This window comes from Microtus oregoni, unplaced genomic scaffold (assembly GCF_018167655.1).
Source record: "Microtus oregoni isolate MIOR12 unplaced genomic scaffold, Mior012 000014F_ref0000157, whole genome shotgun sequence".
NCBI lineage: Eukaryota > Metazoa > Chordata > Mammalia > Rodentia > Cricetidae > Microtus > Microtus oregoni.
The window spans coordinates 13,012,315-13,030,247 of record NW_024543073.1 but is presented as its reverse complement, the minus strand read 5'-3'; the positions used below and the strand labels follow the sequence as shown (position 1 = coordinate 13,030,247).

Sequence of the window (17,933 nt, the reverse complement as noted above, 5' to 3'; positions counted from 1 at the left end):
ACCTCTGGAACAGTAAGCCAGACCCAACTGTTTTCCTTTATAAGAGTTGCTGTGGTCATTGGTGTCTCTTCACAGCAATAGAAACCCAAACTAAGACAAAAGGCTAAGATCAGGACAATCTAAATCAAAGCTGCTCAGGGCCAGCATGAACAGTTTGTGAAACCAACTGGACAAGTGGTTTTTGTTTTTGTTGCTGCAGCTAGTTTTTTTTTTTTTTTGGTTCATTTTACCAAAGAGAGAAATAATTTAGGTAGAAACTTGGGATGTGATCAGAAAAAGATGGGGAATGCAGCATGGTTTGAGGGAAGAAAGGAACATTAAAGAGAATGGGAATGCGTGTGATTGAATTTTTGTTCATGTGTGTTGACATGGGTATCCATGCCATGTGTGAATAGGGAAATAAGCATGAAAAATAGTCTGTTTTGAACTAAAAGGGAATCGTGTTGGGGAATACTCGTCATTGCAGGGGCAATGGTCCGTATAAATGATGTTGGGAAGTAGACTTTGCACATAGCCACGTGGCACCAGCACCCCTCAAACCAGCGTTGACAGTGTGTGGAAGAAGCTACACGGTGGTAGTGAGAGTGACGGAAGACGGAACACTATGAAGTGTAGATTCTTCTAGGCCAGTAGGGAAGGGAGCCGGGAAAAGGGGTTTCTGAAATTGGGGGTGATGGTTAGAGTGAGGTCGTAGTACATTTGGAGTAATGGGAGACGAGACCTCTTTCCTGGCAACATGGCGAGCATGGGTGTGTATGATGGTTAGGGGGCAAAACAAAATGGGAATAAGCTGGAGGATTTCTCCTCAAGACCAAACTAATTGTGTAGGGCAAAAAGGAAACGGGTAAACCGATCAACTCACCAAAAGCATTCATAAAGGCATCTGAGTGATTGACCATCTGCAGTGTTTGGCATGTATATGTACATAGGTGAAAAAACATAAAACGTATCCATCATCTTTCATGCTAAATTTTTATTCAATGTTATGCAACTGCATAAGTATAAATATTTGTTCAATATACAACAATTATGACATTCATGGGGGGGGATTTTTTGGAGAAAATAAGACTGCCAACACTTTATTGCACAGGTCCTAACAAACCGAAGCTGGTAAATCTACAGCTGGGAGTCCTACCGCGGGGAACATCTCACAACCACATGGAGACTGACCAAAGAGAACACAGGAGAAGTTCTACCAGCTGGCGGGGGAGATTCACAACAACAAACAGGTATCACATGTAAGCAACCTTAAGTACTCTTTACTCATCCAAAATGCAAAAACATATTTGGCAAAATGATAATACACTATACAAAATATACATAAAAATATCCTTTGTAAACAAGCCGCTAGTTGTGCTTAAAAGAAAACTGGACAGTTAGAAAGGAAAGGGCTGTAAACCGTGAACTACCTTTTGGACAGACTGTCCTGTCCTGATGTCTGAGTAGAGAAGGATTGCGCGATTAGATCTGCCAACCAGATATGCATTATAAGTGTTGAGACCACTTTTGAGACCCATTTGAGTTCTTGTAAAAAATATTTGTTTGTTCTACAGTTTCACAATGTGTAGTGATGGGGGAGCAGAGGTGAGTTGTGTGGGAGTGGGGAGAAGGGTGAAGAGAACACTCCTTTTTCCTTTCCTTTCTCATCGCCAACCGGCTTTGTAACAATGGTCAACCAAGCAGTCAGTGATGCCATGCCTTTGTTTCTAGAGTGCTTACAACCTTACAAGGTTAGTTATAACCCAGAGTGTGCTCACATAAACGAGCTTATGATGGAAAGATACCAAGACACCCCCCAAGGGGTCTGGTGCTAGATTCAATATTCATTTGTCGTTTTTTTCTCTTACAAAGTCTTGTTATGTATCCCAAGCATCTTATAAAAACGTATCTGCATTGTGCCTTAGTATGTACTTCAGCGAGTGCCATCTTATAGTCCAAAACAAGCCATCAAAAAACCGCAACAACAGAAACAAATCAGAAAAACCCTCAGCACTAAAATGATCTGACAGACTCTACACATTTCATGGTATACAAAATTTAAATAAGGCTTAGCAAAAGTAAAAAGGATGGTCACATTCAAGCACCAAATAGCTCCAGTCTCTTTGTTACAAAATGCTGCTCTTTATTAATACAGTAATTTTTTGCATACAAATAAAGAGATCGTGTTATGAAATGCATGGAGCTACTCGATGCATCAGAAATGAATGTGAAACCCAGGAACTTGCTAAAAACAGCAAGCCTCATCTACAACATAAGGCCCCAGCTATGTATTAAAATGTATCTGATGTCCTGATTATTCTTTAATATATATGCTATGATGCCAAAATCCACCCCACCCCCTTTTCCTCAACAAAAGCAAATTTAAAACCTCTTCCAATGCCTAATGCATATCACCCCACCTAAGTACTAGCAGGTTTGTGTGCAGCCAGTGATTTTCTGTTTCCTAATGCGTATCACTCCACCCTAAGTACTAGCGGATTGGTGTGCAGCCAGGATTTTCCCGTTTCCTCATGGACACGGCTGGCGCAGCACCCACCATAACCATGTGCTTCTTGGACTCACAGCATGAAGGCCTGAGGGTAGGAGTTCAGAAAGGACAGGGAGAAGGAAGAAAGCTGACCCACAATGTGTTTCTATTTCCTGTGGACCCTCGGGTGAAGGCCAGACACAGGACCCAGAGACCCGCAGTGTGTTTCTAGTCTCTGCATACCCTCAGGTGAAGACCAGACATAGGACCCAGAGATGGAGACAATTGCCTTTTTTGGGTCACTTGGACATGAAGGTCAAAATGTCCCCTCCAAGGGCTGTCAAAGAGATGCCTGGCTCTACCTATCCTGGCCACTCACTCCTAGGAGAGGGGTCCAAAAGCAGCAGCTCAGAAAATACAGGTAGTCAGATTCAGTATGATCGGAGATCCTGGTTAAATATACACACAAAAACTCACCATCTACTGTATTTAGGGCTTCCTTTCATCTTTAACTCTACTTATACAAATGGAGCCTTGAACTATCCTCAAACCACAGACCAAAACACATAGGTGGATGTGTACACACGCGAGCATGGGTAGGATTCTATTTTCACACATACCTAGCCCTGACCACTTTGCTTCACTACCACACGATGGTTAAGTGGTAAAAGACATATCTTCACTTAGAAAAGCTTTGGTCAACAAGGCGGTCAGCAGCGAGGTACACACTCTACATCCCAAACCAAACACATTGCTAGGTATGTACAGAGAGACTTCCTCACCAGCACACGGCTGGAGAGGCAGGTTTTGTACAAACACTATCTGGCAACAGTTTTACCGGTTACGACTGGGAAGGCATCTGGAAGAAAGTTCCTTTTTTCTCTGTCTCTCCTCCTCTGTGAGCCCCGGAGCTCTGCTTGGAGGACATTCCCATACAATGCTGGTTTGTAAGGTGGCCAACGACCCAGTTACATGGATGCTCTGGCGGGGTCTCACAGCCCTGTAACCAAGGGCCCCGTGTTAGGAGGCCTTTTTGTGAGGACTGCTACGCAAGCTCTCCTTGCCCCTCCTCTGCCGCACCACGTAGTCCTTCTCCGAGGAAAGAGCGAGGGAGCGGTCAGTGCTTTGGGCTGGGGGTGCTCTGGTCACCTCCCTGCCCACATTCTGTTTCCTGGCTGGGGGAGGTTGGGTAAGCTCTCTCCCTCTGGGTTCCCCTGTGGCAGCAGTTACTGACAGTGCCCTGTCCCGGTGGCCGGCTGTGCTGGGCATCTGTGGGTCTGGGAGGTGTGAATCCAGGGTGGAGTTGGAAAGGCGGAAGGAGGGCAGAGAGTCACTCTTTGTCATTTGGTTTCGGCCATCTCCCCCAGACTGGGATTTCCTATGGTCCCTGTTGCTGGGAGCTGAGGATTCTGAGGTACCCATGATAGCCTTGGCAGATGAGGGGCTGTTGGTGGCTGCAGTGACCTCTTGTGCTGCAGGCTGGGCCTCGGGAAAGCTGGCTGAATAGCTCAGAGATTTCTCTGGGGGGCCAGCTGAGCGGAGAGAACTCTGTGCAGAGGCAGAGGGTGACCGTTTCATACCACTGGTCTTGCCGGTTTCAGCCAGTGGCTTCTGAGGACCAGGCCCTTTCCCCTTGGCCTCTGAGAAGCCCTTCCCCATGCCCAGGGCTGGTCTCTCTGGGCCTTTGAGTCGGCTCTCACTATGGTGGGGAGAAGGGCTGGCCTCCAGCTTGTAGCCCTCTGGGGTTGGAACATAAAGTGCCTCTGTCCCTTTCTTCCCTTCCGACTTCCTGTCTGCAGGGGAAGCCTGCTGACTTGGGCTTTTGTCTGTCTGTCTGCACAGAGTAGTGCAGTCTTTCACAGTGGATGGTTTGGGATGCTTTGGAGACAGGCTTTGCTTTTCACCAGGAGTGAGAAGTTTCTGGTCCACTGCTTCACTGAATGCTGGATGTCCTTGTCTGGGAGGATGCTTCTCCGGCATCTCCTGGGGACAGCCTCCATTGGTGGTTTTCAGTTTAGCATCTAGAGGACCCTCTTCCGTGTGGAGTGTGATAGTGACCCTACCTTCTCCCTGCCCAAACACATCGATCGCTTTGCCCTGGGTGGCTAGGATGGCAGGGAACATGTCCAGGGGACCCTTGCTTCCACCCTTCCCCTCTCTGCTGGAGCCACCGAGGGGTTGAGTGGCAGGCTCTTTGCCTTTTGCAGATGAAGCACTCAGTTTCTGTGAGGAGAGGGACCTGTCTGGATGCTTAGACTTTGAAGGGCTGGGGTCAGGGCTAGGCCGGGACTTATGGCTACTATAGTCACTGTGCCCAGCACTGGAGGTGGCAGTGGTAGCGGTAGTGGTGGCAGTAGCAGATCGGGGAGTGTCTTGGAGGCTGGTGCTTGGCTCTGCGGCAGCGGATTTGGTCCCCAGCTCCTTGGTAAGAGTGTGGTTTGGTGAACTGCAATGCTGCCAAGCTGCCGGGTTGGACAGCTCTTTGGTGGTCAGGGGTTGTTGAGGGCCATTGCCTCCGTGCCTCTGCAGGGCTTGTTCCTTCCTTTCGGGCTCTCTGGGAACCTGTTTCTGCAAAGAGGGGGTAGTGGAGGGCTTTTCACTCTTCTCGCTTTCAATTCCTGGTGGCTGAGGAGGGTGCCTGGTAGCAGGGACTTCGGGCTTGGCTTCTGTGCCTTTTCTTGCCCTGCCCACCTCTTTCTCACACAGAAGCCCAGCTGAGTACAAGGAGTCCTCCCTGGCCAGGGACTTCACCTCATCATGGCCATCTCTGGAGCCTGGTTTTGCACATGCCCGGGTTTTCTCTGCAGTCTGGGTCTGCATGCAGAAATCGGGATGGGTCCGTCCCCCAGGAGGGAGGTTTTTGGAACTGTCACTGGCTTTACTCATCTCTGCAGGACACGGCTTCACACAGGGCTCTTTGTATACATCATCCCTTATGGTAGAACACTGACTTTTCACTTTCTCAGCTGGTTCCTTCGGACACGATTTCTCCTTGGAGGGGGTCACTTCTGGTGGCAGTGGGGCACGTATACCCAGCCTGGCTGAGTCAGCATTGTGCAGGGTCTGCCCCGGGTCAGGAATACTGGCATGGTCTTGGTGTTTGGTGGGACCACCATCTTTCTGCTGGAGGTGGCTCTCGGGGACAGTAGCTGTGCTCCTGGCCACAGGATGAGTAGCCTTCCTGTCCTGCTTTGACTTTGATTCTATCCCAGGAGCTGCTAGTGATTCCTGGAGTCCCCGGCTTGGGGGTAGGAACCGAGGCTCCAGCAGGTATGATTTATTCACCTTTAAGCTGGCAGAGGAAGGTTCCCTCAGGCTGGTGGTGTTACTCTTTTTCCCGCTGCTACTGGGAAGAGCTGGTGACCCTGAGGTTCCCACACTGACACTGGGATGGGATGGGCTGGGGCTCTGTGCAGGTTCCGGGGAAGGTAGCTCTGTTTTGGAAGCATGAGGTCCAGACAGGAGAGCAATGTCCAGCGTGCCTTCAATTGGCTTCAGGCATGAAACTGACCTGCCCTCCAGCTTATACTCGGAGGGGCTCTTCCTCACGGGGGATTCGGGAGCCACGAAACCTGGTTTCTCACCCCCATTTTCTACCCGGCCTGCTAAGGCCTTGAGAGGAACAAAGGAAACGGCGCTCATCTGAGATGTGTGGGTACTGTTGATGAATGCCCGGCTCTCGGAGGCTGGCATGGTTTCTTGCTGCCCAGCCATGGGCCGTACAGGGTTCCCTGGCAGGCATTCATGGGTGCTAGATGTCATCTTGGGTTTCAGGATGGCACAGTGACTATCATCTTTGTCGTCCAGTGACATTTTCTTTCGGAGGTAATCAATATTGGCCAGCTTGCTGTCCAGCTTCTCGTTTCGAAGGAGCTCTTTGGCCTGGGAGGCCTTCTCTATGTAGTCACCCTTTCCGGAAGTGGATCTGTCAGGGGTGTGGCACATACTCTCCTGGAGGATGCCAGAAGCCGAGGCCCGCTTAAAGTCACTTAGAGATTGGCCGTGCTCCCCAGGTGCAAGGCTGCACACTGCCCCGTCTGAGGTCACCCCTTCGATGGCCCGCACGCTGGCCTGCTTGTGAAGGGTGTCCTTCAGCAGACTGCCCACACAAGGAGACTCTGCCGCTGTATTCTCAAAGTGACCTGACCTTTCCAGCCCCTTGGGGTACACTTTCTTCTCTCTCTCCTCCAGTCTGAAGAGAGCATAGCTTTCTGAGTCACCACCAAGGCTGTGAGGTTTCTGGTGGGATTCATGTTTTTCCTCTGGTTTCTTCACTATGACCTTGGCCTTTAGCTTGTCCCGGTCCAGGTCATCCACAGATTCTTGCCTGCCCAGCTTCCGGGACACAGGCCGCTTCAGACAGCCTTGTTCCACTGGCCTGGCCCGACTGAGAGAAGGCGCATCACACACGTTCTCCTCCAGGCTCTGCAGCGTCACCTCCCGCTGGCACTGCTCCCTCTGCACCTCTTCCTGCGTCACCTCCAGGCTGTGCTTGCGGGAGCACAGGTGCTTCTTGTCACTGCCATAGGAGGGTGACAACTTCTCCTCAGACTGTACCCGCTTCAGCAGCGGGGAGCGGGGCGGCTCTGCACTCTTGGGCCTCACGATGTGTCTGACGATGGTTGGGGGAGAGTGCATCTTGCTGGGAAAGGCCTGAGTGATCTTGGCATTGCCCAGTGAGTGTCCCAGCAGTGGAGATGGTGACCGCTGAGGGGAGGTAGGCTGGGGAGTTGGAGAGGGTGTCCTGGCCAGGGGGGAGAGCGGGATGCTCCCAGCTGACTTTCGCCTTCCAGAGCGGTATCGCTGCCCACTGAGTTTGGGGGCCAGGCCATGGAGTGTACTGGGCCGGATGTGCCCGGAGCCTGCTGGAGAATTGGGGGCACTTGAACTTGGTGAGCTGCTCTGGGAGGAGTTGGTACCTGGGTGTGGAAAACATAGGACTGTGAGCAACCAGGTATCTTTCTTTTTCTTCCTATACTTCTGTCTCAGAAGTTCAGGGAAGGCTTCTCACCTAAGCCTCCCCAGAGTCCTCTTACCCTCTCTATTCTAAAAGTCAGAATGATCCCCCATCGTGTGTGCTCTGAATGCTGTCTGTCACGTGCCAATTTGGCCTGTTTTCCTCATCCTTGCCTGGTTTATGCCTTCCAGGACCTTTCCACTCTCTTGGCCCATCTAGGCTGGATCTACTCACCTGACGGGAAATCAGGAGTAGAGCGGTAGCTGGGTGTTGGAGACCGTGGCGATAAGCTGTGGGTGGGGGATCCGGGGAGGCTCTCTCCAGATGACAGGGATCGGTTCAAGCAGGAGAAACTTCGACTAGTGTGGAGCAAAGGAGAAGGCTGCTTGGCTAGCTTCTTGAAGAGCGATCTCCTCCTGAGGAGAGACAGGAGCACGTGATCAGAACCTACTTTCAACAACAATCCTCACAATGGTTACAGTGGTTTCACCACCACCACACAGTGACATGACAGCTGACCTACAAACCAGCAGCACGCCACCTCTGTGCTGACAGCTTCCTCACAGCTTAGGCTCTCTTCATGATCCAAACAGCAAGAAACAGTAGGGCAAGGAAGTTATAAAGTATTAAAACCCTTCACCTGTTGAGTACATTCATGCCTTGTCTATATTGGCATGACTTAAACAAGATGAGTTTTCTTCCAATGACTGTTGTCTTGGTTAGAGGCTTACATTAAGGTGGGAGGTTTTGCGCAGAGGTTTTTGTTCATGAAGGACTGTTTGCTGTGCTTGTTCCACTGTGGGCTTGTAAATATGCCCGACACAATGTCTGCTGTGTCTTTTACATGGAAAACAGGGAGCGAGGTGAAGCCGAGGCTGGCTTATCAGTGGGCAATAATGCAAAAGAGCATTCAGCGTGAAAAGGGGTCATTATAGAAAAGTGTACGAATGCACAGCTTATCAGTGCAGTAACCGTCCACAGCTCTTTTACCAAAAAGGCCCAGGACATCTCTGGTAGTTGTCATAATGCTAACCATTAAAACATTTTTCCTATATAACCTGAAGGAGATGAAAATACAAAGTACCCCCCACCCAAAAATACCCAGAGTGATCCTAGAACTTGTCTAAGAGGAAAATAAATATACTTGGGATAAAATGACACATGAGGGTCTAGGGAGATGGCTCAGCAGTTAAGAGCACTGGCTGCTCTTCCAGAGGACCCAGGTTTGAGTCTCAGCACCCACATGATGGGTCATGAATATCTCCAACTTCAGTTCCAGGGAATCTGACACCTCCTGGCCTCTGTGGGCACCAGGCCAGCACATGGTGCATAGACACGCATGCAAGCAAAACACCTGCACACATAAAAAGTCAGGGAGCTCTATAAACTTGTGAAGAAGCACCCCATTTTCTTCTGACTACAGAATGACCACTTTTTACTCCTACCTGTTTAGCGTATATGTCTCTTCATAACGTATAAAACTCTCTGTAGTGTATAGTATATAACTGTAGAATATACATCTCTTCACAGCGTATTTAACTCTCTGTAGCATATATAACTCTCATAGTGTTTATATCTCTTCATGGAGTATATAACTCTCTGTAGCTTATTTAATTCTTTGTAGTGTAAATAACTCTCTGTAGTGTGTATGACTATAGCATATATAACTCTCTATAGAGTATATAACTATAACTCTTGTGCTTACATGGTTATTTTAGTTTTTCTAGGCTAGTCTTGGGGCTTATCTATTAATATGCAACCATGAAAACTGAGAAGCTAACTTAGAAAGTGTAGGCCTGCAATCCCAGTGCATTGAAAGGCTGAGGCAGGAGGATCTCAAGTTCAAGACCTGTCTAGGCTTGTGCAATGAGTATCAACAAAGCTACTGAGTGAACTTAAGACCAGCCTGGGACCCTGAGACTTTGTCTCAAAACAAAACAATGAGAAAGGGCAAAAAGAAGGTTGAGGATGTTGCTCAGTGGTAGAACACTTGCTTATGTGCATGAAGCCTAGGCCCAATCCCCAGTGCTTAAACAAAAGACCCCCAAAACATCACCATAGAACTCAAGTTAAACTTAGAAAGTCACCTTCTACCTTCTGACACCACATGTTGTTTCTCTCCTACTGGTCCTAAGATATCTAAAGCCGAAATATCCCACTCCCCACCAAGTTCCAAGCTGATGACTTAAAGGACTCCTGCCCCATTTGTTCTCCACCTCATCTGGACTCTATACTGTTTTCTTGCATACATAACTGTTTTTACTGAAGCTAATAAAACACTATTATTATATCACTTCTCTTACAATCCTATCCAAACGTCTTAGCATGAGGCTCCCAGAGTTAAGTGAACACAGGAACATGACTATGGCAGCTCAAAGGAACCATACCCGACTGGAAAGAACCGCCCCTTCTGAGCACACAGACTCGCAAATGCTTAGTAGGTACAGAGAACGTCCCATGCTTCCCTGTCTGCCACTTGGCATCACCTCATTAGATCTCAGTCAAAGTGCTATTATTTCCAGACTTATTTGAAAGGTTTAAAGATGCAGTTATTTTGTGATATGTGACATTAAAGGATTTTCTTAATCACATACAAGACGTTTTAACTGCAGATTTCATGTGGAAAATTGCCTGTTGGTCAAGTGTATCAAAAACTAGCTCTCCTGAAATGATGTCTAAAGACTTAATCAATGACCAAACAAAGGGAAAGGGAAATCCAGTGTGGTGAGATGGCTCAGCAGGTAGAAGGTGCAAGCAGGACTACATGACTACCTGCCAATCTCTTGACTGGCTCCCAAAATGTACCCTCTGATGCACTGTGGCATGTGTGTAACAGAAGACAATAAATATATATATTTTTTAAAAAGTTGATTTTCAACTTAACTACACCTAGAACTTAAACCCCAAAATAGAGGGTACAACTGTGAGGGATTTTTTTTTCAATTTTTGCTTAATTTGAATCCACTTCTAATCTGGATCTTTGAGTTAGGAAAATAGGCCTTTAATCTGGGCCACACCTCCTGCTGGAAGCCTGTAGAAGGACATGGAAGAAGGAAACATTTGCTCTTTGCCTGCTTGCCCTAGCCTTGCTAGCAAGTCTATTCCTTCACTGGTAGTAGAGCCCAGTCCTTTGGGATTCCAGCATAAACTAAAGACCAGGTGATCCAGCCTTGTAGACTGAACAACCACTCAAGTCCTGGACTTCACAGCCAGCCATTATTGGATTAGGTGGACTGCAGTCTTTAAGACATTCTAATAAACCCCCTTTGTATTACAGAGAGAAGTTCATTCTGTAAATTGTTGTAATCCTGGAGTCTAGAGAACACTAACTAATGCAACCAGGAAAGGACTATACATGGTGTCTGTACATGCTAAAGAACAATAGCAATCTTTTTACAGTGAGAGCCAGTAACTCTTTCTGCTATACATGTAATGCATTGAACCTTAATGTCTACTGTGAACTGTGGTATAACATTTATCATAGAGAAATGCACCTTTCTCATATATACTTGCTAAGGAATGCGTTTTATCCAAAGGCTATCAACCTGTCAAGAAGGCTGACTCAACTTACCTTTCTAGACTTTCCTTCTTCTTAGACTTCTTGCTCCTTCTCACCATCCGGCTCTTATAACTGTTTCTTCTGGCGGGTCCTGTTTTGATTGATGTGTTTTCAAACGGGGTAGTGGTGATTGACACTTTATTCCCACTCTAAAAAGGAGATGAGGCGGTGTTAAAAAGCAGCTCTGTGAAGAAGATCAGAACTAAGAGATTCAAAGACGAATAACAAAGGAGAGATGCACTGTGGAAGGGGCTAAACAACGGCACAGTCAACCAAGTCCTGACAACCCAGATGGGTGGAAGGCAAAGGAACACATCCCTTTAGTGAGCGTGCGGTGGGTGGGAGTCTACACATTCCACATATTTGAGTCAAAGCCAAGCTCCAAATATTAGCAGGATGCTTTCCCTACAAAGGCTTCTCATACACTCTACTAGCTACCAGAAGAGCCAGCCAGCTTCTAGATCTCAGCAGGGGAGTAAATGAGAGTTTGCAAAGCTTTTAACACCGAGTGTGACACATGGAAAGGGCTCTATAAATAACAGCCATCTTCATCCATATGTATTAAATACAAATGTGCCCAGGAGCTGTCTGGTCTTGCTTGATATATTTCCTTTCTTTCTCCATTTCATGTTTTTCTTTGACCTAGAAACCACAGGGTGACAAAACCGAATGAGACTTTTATTTGTAATGATGTTAGAAGGTTCCTTTCTTATTGTCATAAAATCTGTCAGCTTGCAGAGCCAGGAAGTATGTGTCAGCCATGGGGAAAGCTCTCTTTAATCAGGTCAGGCACAGTGACATAATTCCTGGTGGGTTTCTAGGTCCTTTCACTCCATCTTGGGATGGGGCTTGCTAAGCAGGCTATAGTGACGAAGGAGTCAGCGGCCAGGCACGGGGATGCCAGGTCGGGTGGGCAGACACTCTGGCTCCTACAATTGCTCCATGAACGTCGTAACAGCCAGGGGATAAATGCATCATTTCAAAGTCAGAGGTGGCTCTGATAAACTTCAAAGGACAAGCAAGAACAAGGGCTTTGAAAAAGGCCCTTGCTAGGAAGACTCCCAGATGCTAAATTCTAAGCCATACCAAAGCATGGGAAGACAAGTGCTGTGGGAACAGGAGCATGGGAAAGCAAATCTCTGCTTCACTGATAATCTACAGTCTTTCTCCTTGATTGGGAAATACCCCATGCTATCATAAGAAGAAAATGGTAGAGCAAAATTAAAAGGAAGGAAAAAAATCACTGGAATTTCCACTCAGCTACCACTGGTAATATTTCAATCTATTTCCTGCTGGGTTTTAATTGTTTTTGAGGAGGAAGGGTGAAAAATCAGACCTAGGGCCTCGGTGCATGCTAAACAAGCACTCTGCCATTAAACTACAAAGCTACATCATACCAGGCCCATACTAGTCTTTCTTTGGGCATGTATAAATATACGCACATCTTACAAACTATTTTAATGTAAGATTTGCAACTTTCCATTTTCCATTCACAGGTCTGAAAACCGATCATTAAATGTTCTTGAAGGGCATGTCTGTATTGGTTGCCTACTAATATCTCCCATTGTTACTCTTTCCTGGTTTTTAGTTCGATGAGCTGATGGTCCATTAGTTATTTATATTCCCTTAGGACAGTGGTTCTCAACCTTCCTAATGCTGCAACCCTTTAATACAGTTCCTCATGTTGTGGTGACCCCCAACCATGATTTTTTTCCACTGCTACTTGATAACTGTAATTTTGCTACTGTCGTGAATCATAATGGAAGCATCTGATCTGTGAGGCTGTGAAAGGGACAGTTGACCCTGGGAATCACGACCCACAGGTCGAGAACTCCTGCTTTACAGACCACTTTGTTGGTTTATCTCTAGTTTAGCACAGAAAAGATGGTATTTTATTATTGCCCTCTTAGTTCTAATCTCACACCTAATAGATTTGCAGAAAACATTTTAGGCAGATGGAGTTTGAATTCCTGCAGCAAGATAAGTTATAGGTCTTACATGCGAAGGCACAACTTTTAAAAGTTTACTTTTACTTTAATGGTAGAGATTGACCTTGTGGTTTTTCAGTGGAAAATTCACCACTGAAGACTTTTGGAAGAAGGTCTTCCCATGATGGGTGAAAGGGGCAGCAAAGCACCTTGGGTACATCTCTCCATGGTGTTGTGATCACCAGGACTGTCTTACCCCATGAGCCACTGGACCTGTATTCAAGTGCATTTCCACAGAGTTATACTATAGTGCAGGCTAGCCCAGAATTCACAGGGTAGCCCAAGTTGGCCTCAAACTTGTGGTAGTCTTTCCTCTTCAGCCTCCAGGGGGCCGGGACTTTTCTATCTTTGTAAGAGGCGAACAATGCCACCTGGTGCTTTAAAAACACAATTTAGTATTTATAATCTTTATAACCAAGATCTAAGGATCGCATGAGGTGATAGGTCTGTCATCCTTGGCTCAAAGATAACAAGAGTTATTCTTATTCTTAGAGTCATAGTGGTGAGTGGGACAGTAAAGCCCGGCCACTCTGTCCCTCATCCCCCAATGCTCTTCCTTCCCACCCTGTTCCATGTGGGCAGCAGGTGCTTGGTGTCCCCTCTACCTCTCTAGTGCCTGGCATAGGACATGGCCTGTGTTCATCACAGTGGTGGTCAGCAGAAGTCACATGACGTGTGGGGCATGCTTAGAGTATGGATCACTGAGAAATTGGAGACATAGGCAGGATAAAATAGTAGAAGATAAATATAGTACAAATCACGAATGTTTCTCATTAGAAAACAGTGAGGAGCAGGGTTTGCTGACTCGGCACACTGCAAGGCTCTGAGTAAACGCCTCCTTCGCCAAAAACTAGACCTATGTCTTCTTCTTCCACACACGACTTTTCAAAAAGCAGTGCATTTGGCTGATATACATGCACCAAAGACAGCCCCTCTAATAAGAAATTTACAGCGTGCAAATATTAGTCAAAACATCAGGAGGCATGGTAAAAGTAAAACAGATCGGGTGCTATTTGTGAAGTCTGCCACCTGGTGGATCCACCTAGCCACAGCAGCAGCTCTCTGAGCCACAGTAACGTGATAAATGAGGGACCTCTTAAAGAGACAGTGAACAAAGGCTGTTTGAAAAACAATAGCAAAAGCAACAAAGCAGGCAGACTGTTAGATGCCCAGTTGCTTCACTGTTGCTTGAAACTGTTTTTGGGATTCGTGCACAGTAGGGGAGAAATGATTTGAAGCTGGCTGAACTGAGCACAAGAGCTGAAGACAGGTTAGCCTTGGTCAGTTTAGTAGTTGGCCTTAGGAAAAAGTCACGGTGGACCTCTCTTTCTGTTTGATGGTCTCGGTAAGGCTCAGCTGGGGGACAGGATCTTCCTGCATCTTTTGGGGGCTCTGCTTCTCCTCCTCCATCCTAGCTCCAACCTGCTTGCATATCTTACCCCTACGTGAGCCAAGACATCAACCCACTAGGCTCACAGCGTACTTGGTAAGACTCGAGACCCACCCACCCACTTCGCATCTGTGCTTCTACTCACGTAGCCTAGACTATCCTGAGTCTACTTGTTCATGCACAAAATCTCTGCCATCTCTCAAGGCCTGCACAGATTAAACCCAGTTCTCACGTGCTCTTTCGGTGCATGCTGGTAGAGAGCCATCTTTCTTTCCTCTGAGCTTCTGCCTTGTTTACAGTGTGTTCCTTATGCTTAGCACTGTGATTAAAGCCTGGGATTGCCACTGCTTCCTGCTGTGGGCATCAGACTATAAGGTACTGGTAATGAGATGCGTGTGTTGGAGCGGTGTGCAGTAGGCGTTGAAAGCACAGCCTCTGAATCACACTGCCTGGAGAGAAACCATCCTCTTAGCAGATGGTGGTGGCTGCCTTGTTCATGTCTCTCTACTTCGGTTTTTGTGTCTGGAAAATGGGGACGCTTCTACTTATAGCATCTACCTCAGAGACTAACTGAGGGTTACGTGAGTTTATAGAAAACACAGCAGAGCCTGGTAGGTGCCAAGTACTCCTGCTTCATTAGCTGTATATGTGTGATTTGTTAATGTTGTGTAGGATCGTGTGTGTGTGTGTGTATGTGCGCGTGTGCGTGCATGTGCTATAACCACGTGAGGCCAGAAAACAGATATGCATGGCTTTTCTCAGGTGCTGTCTACCTCACTTTTTGATAAAAGATCTAGAAATTCACTAGGCAGGCTAAGCTGGCTGGCCAGCAAAACCAGAGATCTCCGTCTTTGCTTCCCCAGTGGTGATATTACAAGTGCCACACTGCACCCAGATGTTTCCCTCTGTGGCGCTAGATCAGTGGTTCTCAACTTGTGGGTTGTGACCCATTTGGGGGTTGCATATCAGATTTCCTGCATATCAAATATTTACATTAAGATTCATAACAGTAGCAATAATTATAGTTATGAAGTAGCAACAAAATAACCTTACAGTTGGAAGGTTACAGTATTAGGGAAGGTTGAGAACCACTGTTCTTTAGATCAAACACAAGTCCCCATGCTTGCAAGGAAAGTACTTTAGCTGAACTATAACCCCAGCTCCCTATTAGCTAGTTTTCTGTGTTGTTTTTGGTTTTCCATGATGCTCACAGTATTTAGCCCAAAGCTCTGGCTATTATCAGCGTCTTCACGGATACGGGAGGATGATAGTCATGCAACTGGTTGTTTTCTACTCCATAGAGAAGCTCCCCAGAGTTCGTGGGAAGGAAGTTACTGAACCAAGTGCTGGTGAGGCTTAGAGATTCTCTAATGCATCAGGAATTGAAACAAATCAATCTGGACAACTGGAAAGTTTCCCAGTTGCAGAGGGTAAGCCTGACGTGTGTGCTCACTTGAGTAAGGGCTGTAACTAGGACAATACTGTCTCCACCTATGACTGAAGGGTAGAGAAAGACCATGCAGATCTTTTAGAAAGACTGATGCTGTCCTTTGAGTTCTCCTGGGAGGGAAGGTATGAGCGGATTGAACAGTGGCCATGATCAGCCACTCATCCTATCCCATGAGGCTACTCTGCCAACTGCTATTCAACCAGCCTTCCTGTACAGGTAAGCCAGAGCTGCCATAGTAGGTCTCCATTGAAGCTGTAAGGGAGAAGGAGACCAAACGTGGAGCGGTGGAAAACTGAGAATGCTCTCAATGTCCTCTGTACAAAAGATAGACGTAGTTCATGGGATTCTACACAACCAGGCAAGTGATCGTTCCAGGCAAGTGATCGTTCCACTGTTTCCTAAGGATGCCACCAGATGCTGTAAATACTAAGCATAAAAGATCATGGAACTGACAGTCAGGAACGAAATAGAGCTGCCACCCTGATGTGAAGCCAGCCACAGCGCGTAGAACACTGCCGAGGCTAGTCACTTTACACTCTTTGTTCATGAATTGCCGGTTAAACTTGGAAGAAAACTACTGCGTGATTACACACTTCACTGGGACGATAATTAAATCCCTTGCATCCTCTTTGTTTCATTACATAGTAACTTCTCCTGTGTGCTTCCTTCATGACCAGAGGCAGAATCTACTGACTGGGTGGGTGGCAGAGCATACTGCAGCTTCAAAGGGGGCCACGGCGTGGCACATTCCACCGCGCTTGCACTCTTTCCGTGGCCCACACTGACTATACCTAGTGATGGAGCTCTAAGTTGTAGAAGGTGCCCATAGGCACTAGGTGAGGTGAAATTTCAGAGGGGACAGCTGATTCTCAAAAGAGATTTCCAAAAACCTTTGGGGAGGAGGCTACAATCCAAGTTCACAGAAGCAAGAAAAGGTATTTGGAAATCCAGAATCACATTAAGATATAAAATAAATTCAGTTCTTTTTCTTCTTCCATAAACATCTGTGTGCTGTGAAATAAACACAGGATGAGGTAGGAGCTTTTTTGCACATAGCATACTACTTTTATGAAGAATGCAAGAAGCTATATATATATATATATACATTATATATTACTATGCTTAATTTTTTTCTTATTAATTTGACAAAAACTAGGGTAATCTAAGAGAAGGAACCCTCCACTGAGAAAACACCCCCATCAGATTGGCCTGCGAGCAATTTTCTTGATTAATGATTGATAAAGCAGGGCAGGGCCTAGCGGGGCAATGCCACCCGTGGACAGATGGTCTTGGGGCACATACAAATGAAGGCTGGGGAAGCCAAGAAGCCCAAGTCAGTAAGCAGTGTTCCTCCATGGCTTCAGTTGCAGTCCCTGCTTCCACATTCCTGCCCTTCTATCACCTCATGATGTACTGTAAGATCTAAGCTGGAAGAAACCCTTCAACCCCAAGTAGCTTTTATCAGGGTCTTTCTCCCAGCAACTAAGACAATTCCTATTGAAATTCCTTTAGCTTCAAAAAAAATCATTGTCCTAAGGCATCAGTTGGATGGATGGCAACAAAAAGAATTATTCTCCAGGACCAAGGAACCTTGGCAGTAATTATCTGCTTCACTTGCTGATCTCAACAGTCTCCCCTAAGCTGAAAGACTCATACACGGGAGATAGGAGACAAGCTCCCAACATTCATTCTCGGTTCTTACTGAGGCTCTGCAATCTGTGATTTTTCTTGACTTTGTCCTAGGTGTTCTAAGACAGTTTCAGGTGCTTTCACAGACAGGATCTCAAAGTCAGCAGTTCCGTTCAGCCTCGCATCTCTGGGATGCTTGACTGGGAATGTTATTCCGCCCTTGTTAGAGAATTTAAAAGAAAAGATTGCTGCACTGAACTGAAATTTTGGACCAGAAGTAGCTATGTGGTCCCGTCCTCCCATTGTCACTTTGGAGAAAAAAGGAGGATGCTGTAGCTATGTGGTTCTCTCCTCCCATTATCACGTTTGGACAACAAAGGAGGATGCTGTAGCTATGTGGTCCTGTCCTCTGGTTGTCACGTTTGGACAACAAAGGAGGATGCTGTAGCTATGTGGTCCTCTCCTCTGGTTGTCACGTTTAAACATAAAAGGA

The 17,933-nt window shown here is 46.7% G+C and overlaps 1 protein-coding gene across 12 annotated transcripts in view; it reads right to left on the bottom strand.

The window, feature by feature from the left end:
- Positions 1 to 958: 958 nt before the first annotated feature.
- The window catches only part of Mast4 (microtubule associated serine/threonine kinase family member 4), a 579,791-nt gene continuing 562,816 nt past the window's right edge, over positions 959 to 17,933 (bottom strand). For all 12 annotated transcript variants that reach the window (XM_041663594.1, XM_041663599.1, XM_041663595.1 and 9 more), the window contains 3 exons: positions 10,996 to 11,132; positions 7,659 to 7,840; positions 959 to 7,386 (listed from right to left, as the gene is read on the bottom strand). In XM_041663594.1, the coding sequence (XP_041519528.1) occupies positions 3,488 to 7,386; positions 7,659 to 7,840; positions 10,996 to 11,132 (4,218 nt within the window). In that variant the 3' untranslated portion in view covers positions 959 to 3,487. The remainder of the gene's footprint in view (positions 7,387 to 7,658; positions 7,841 to 10,995; positions 11,133 to 17,933) is intronic.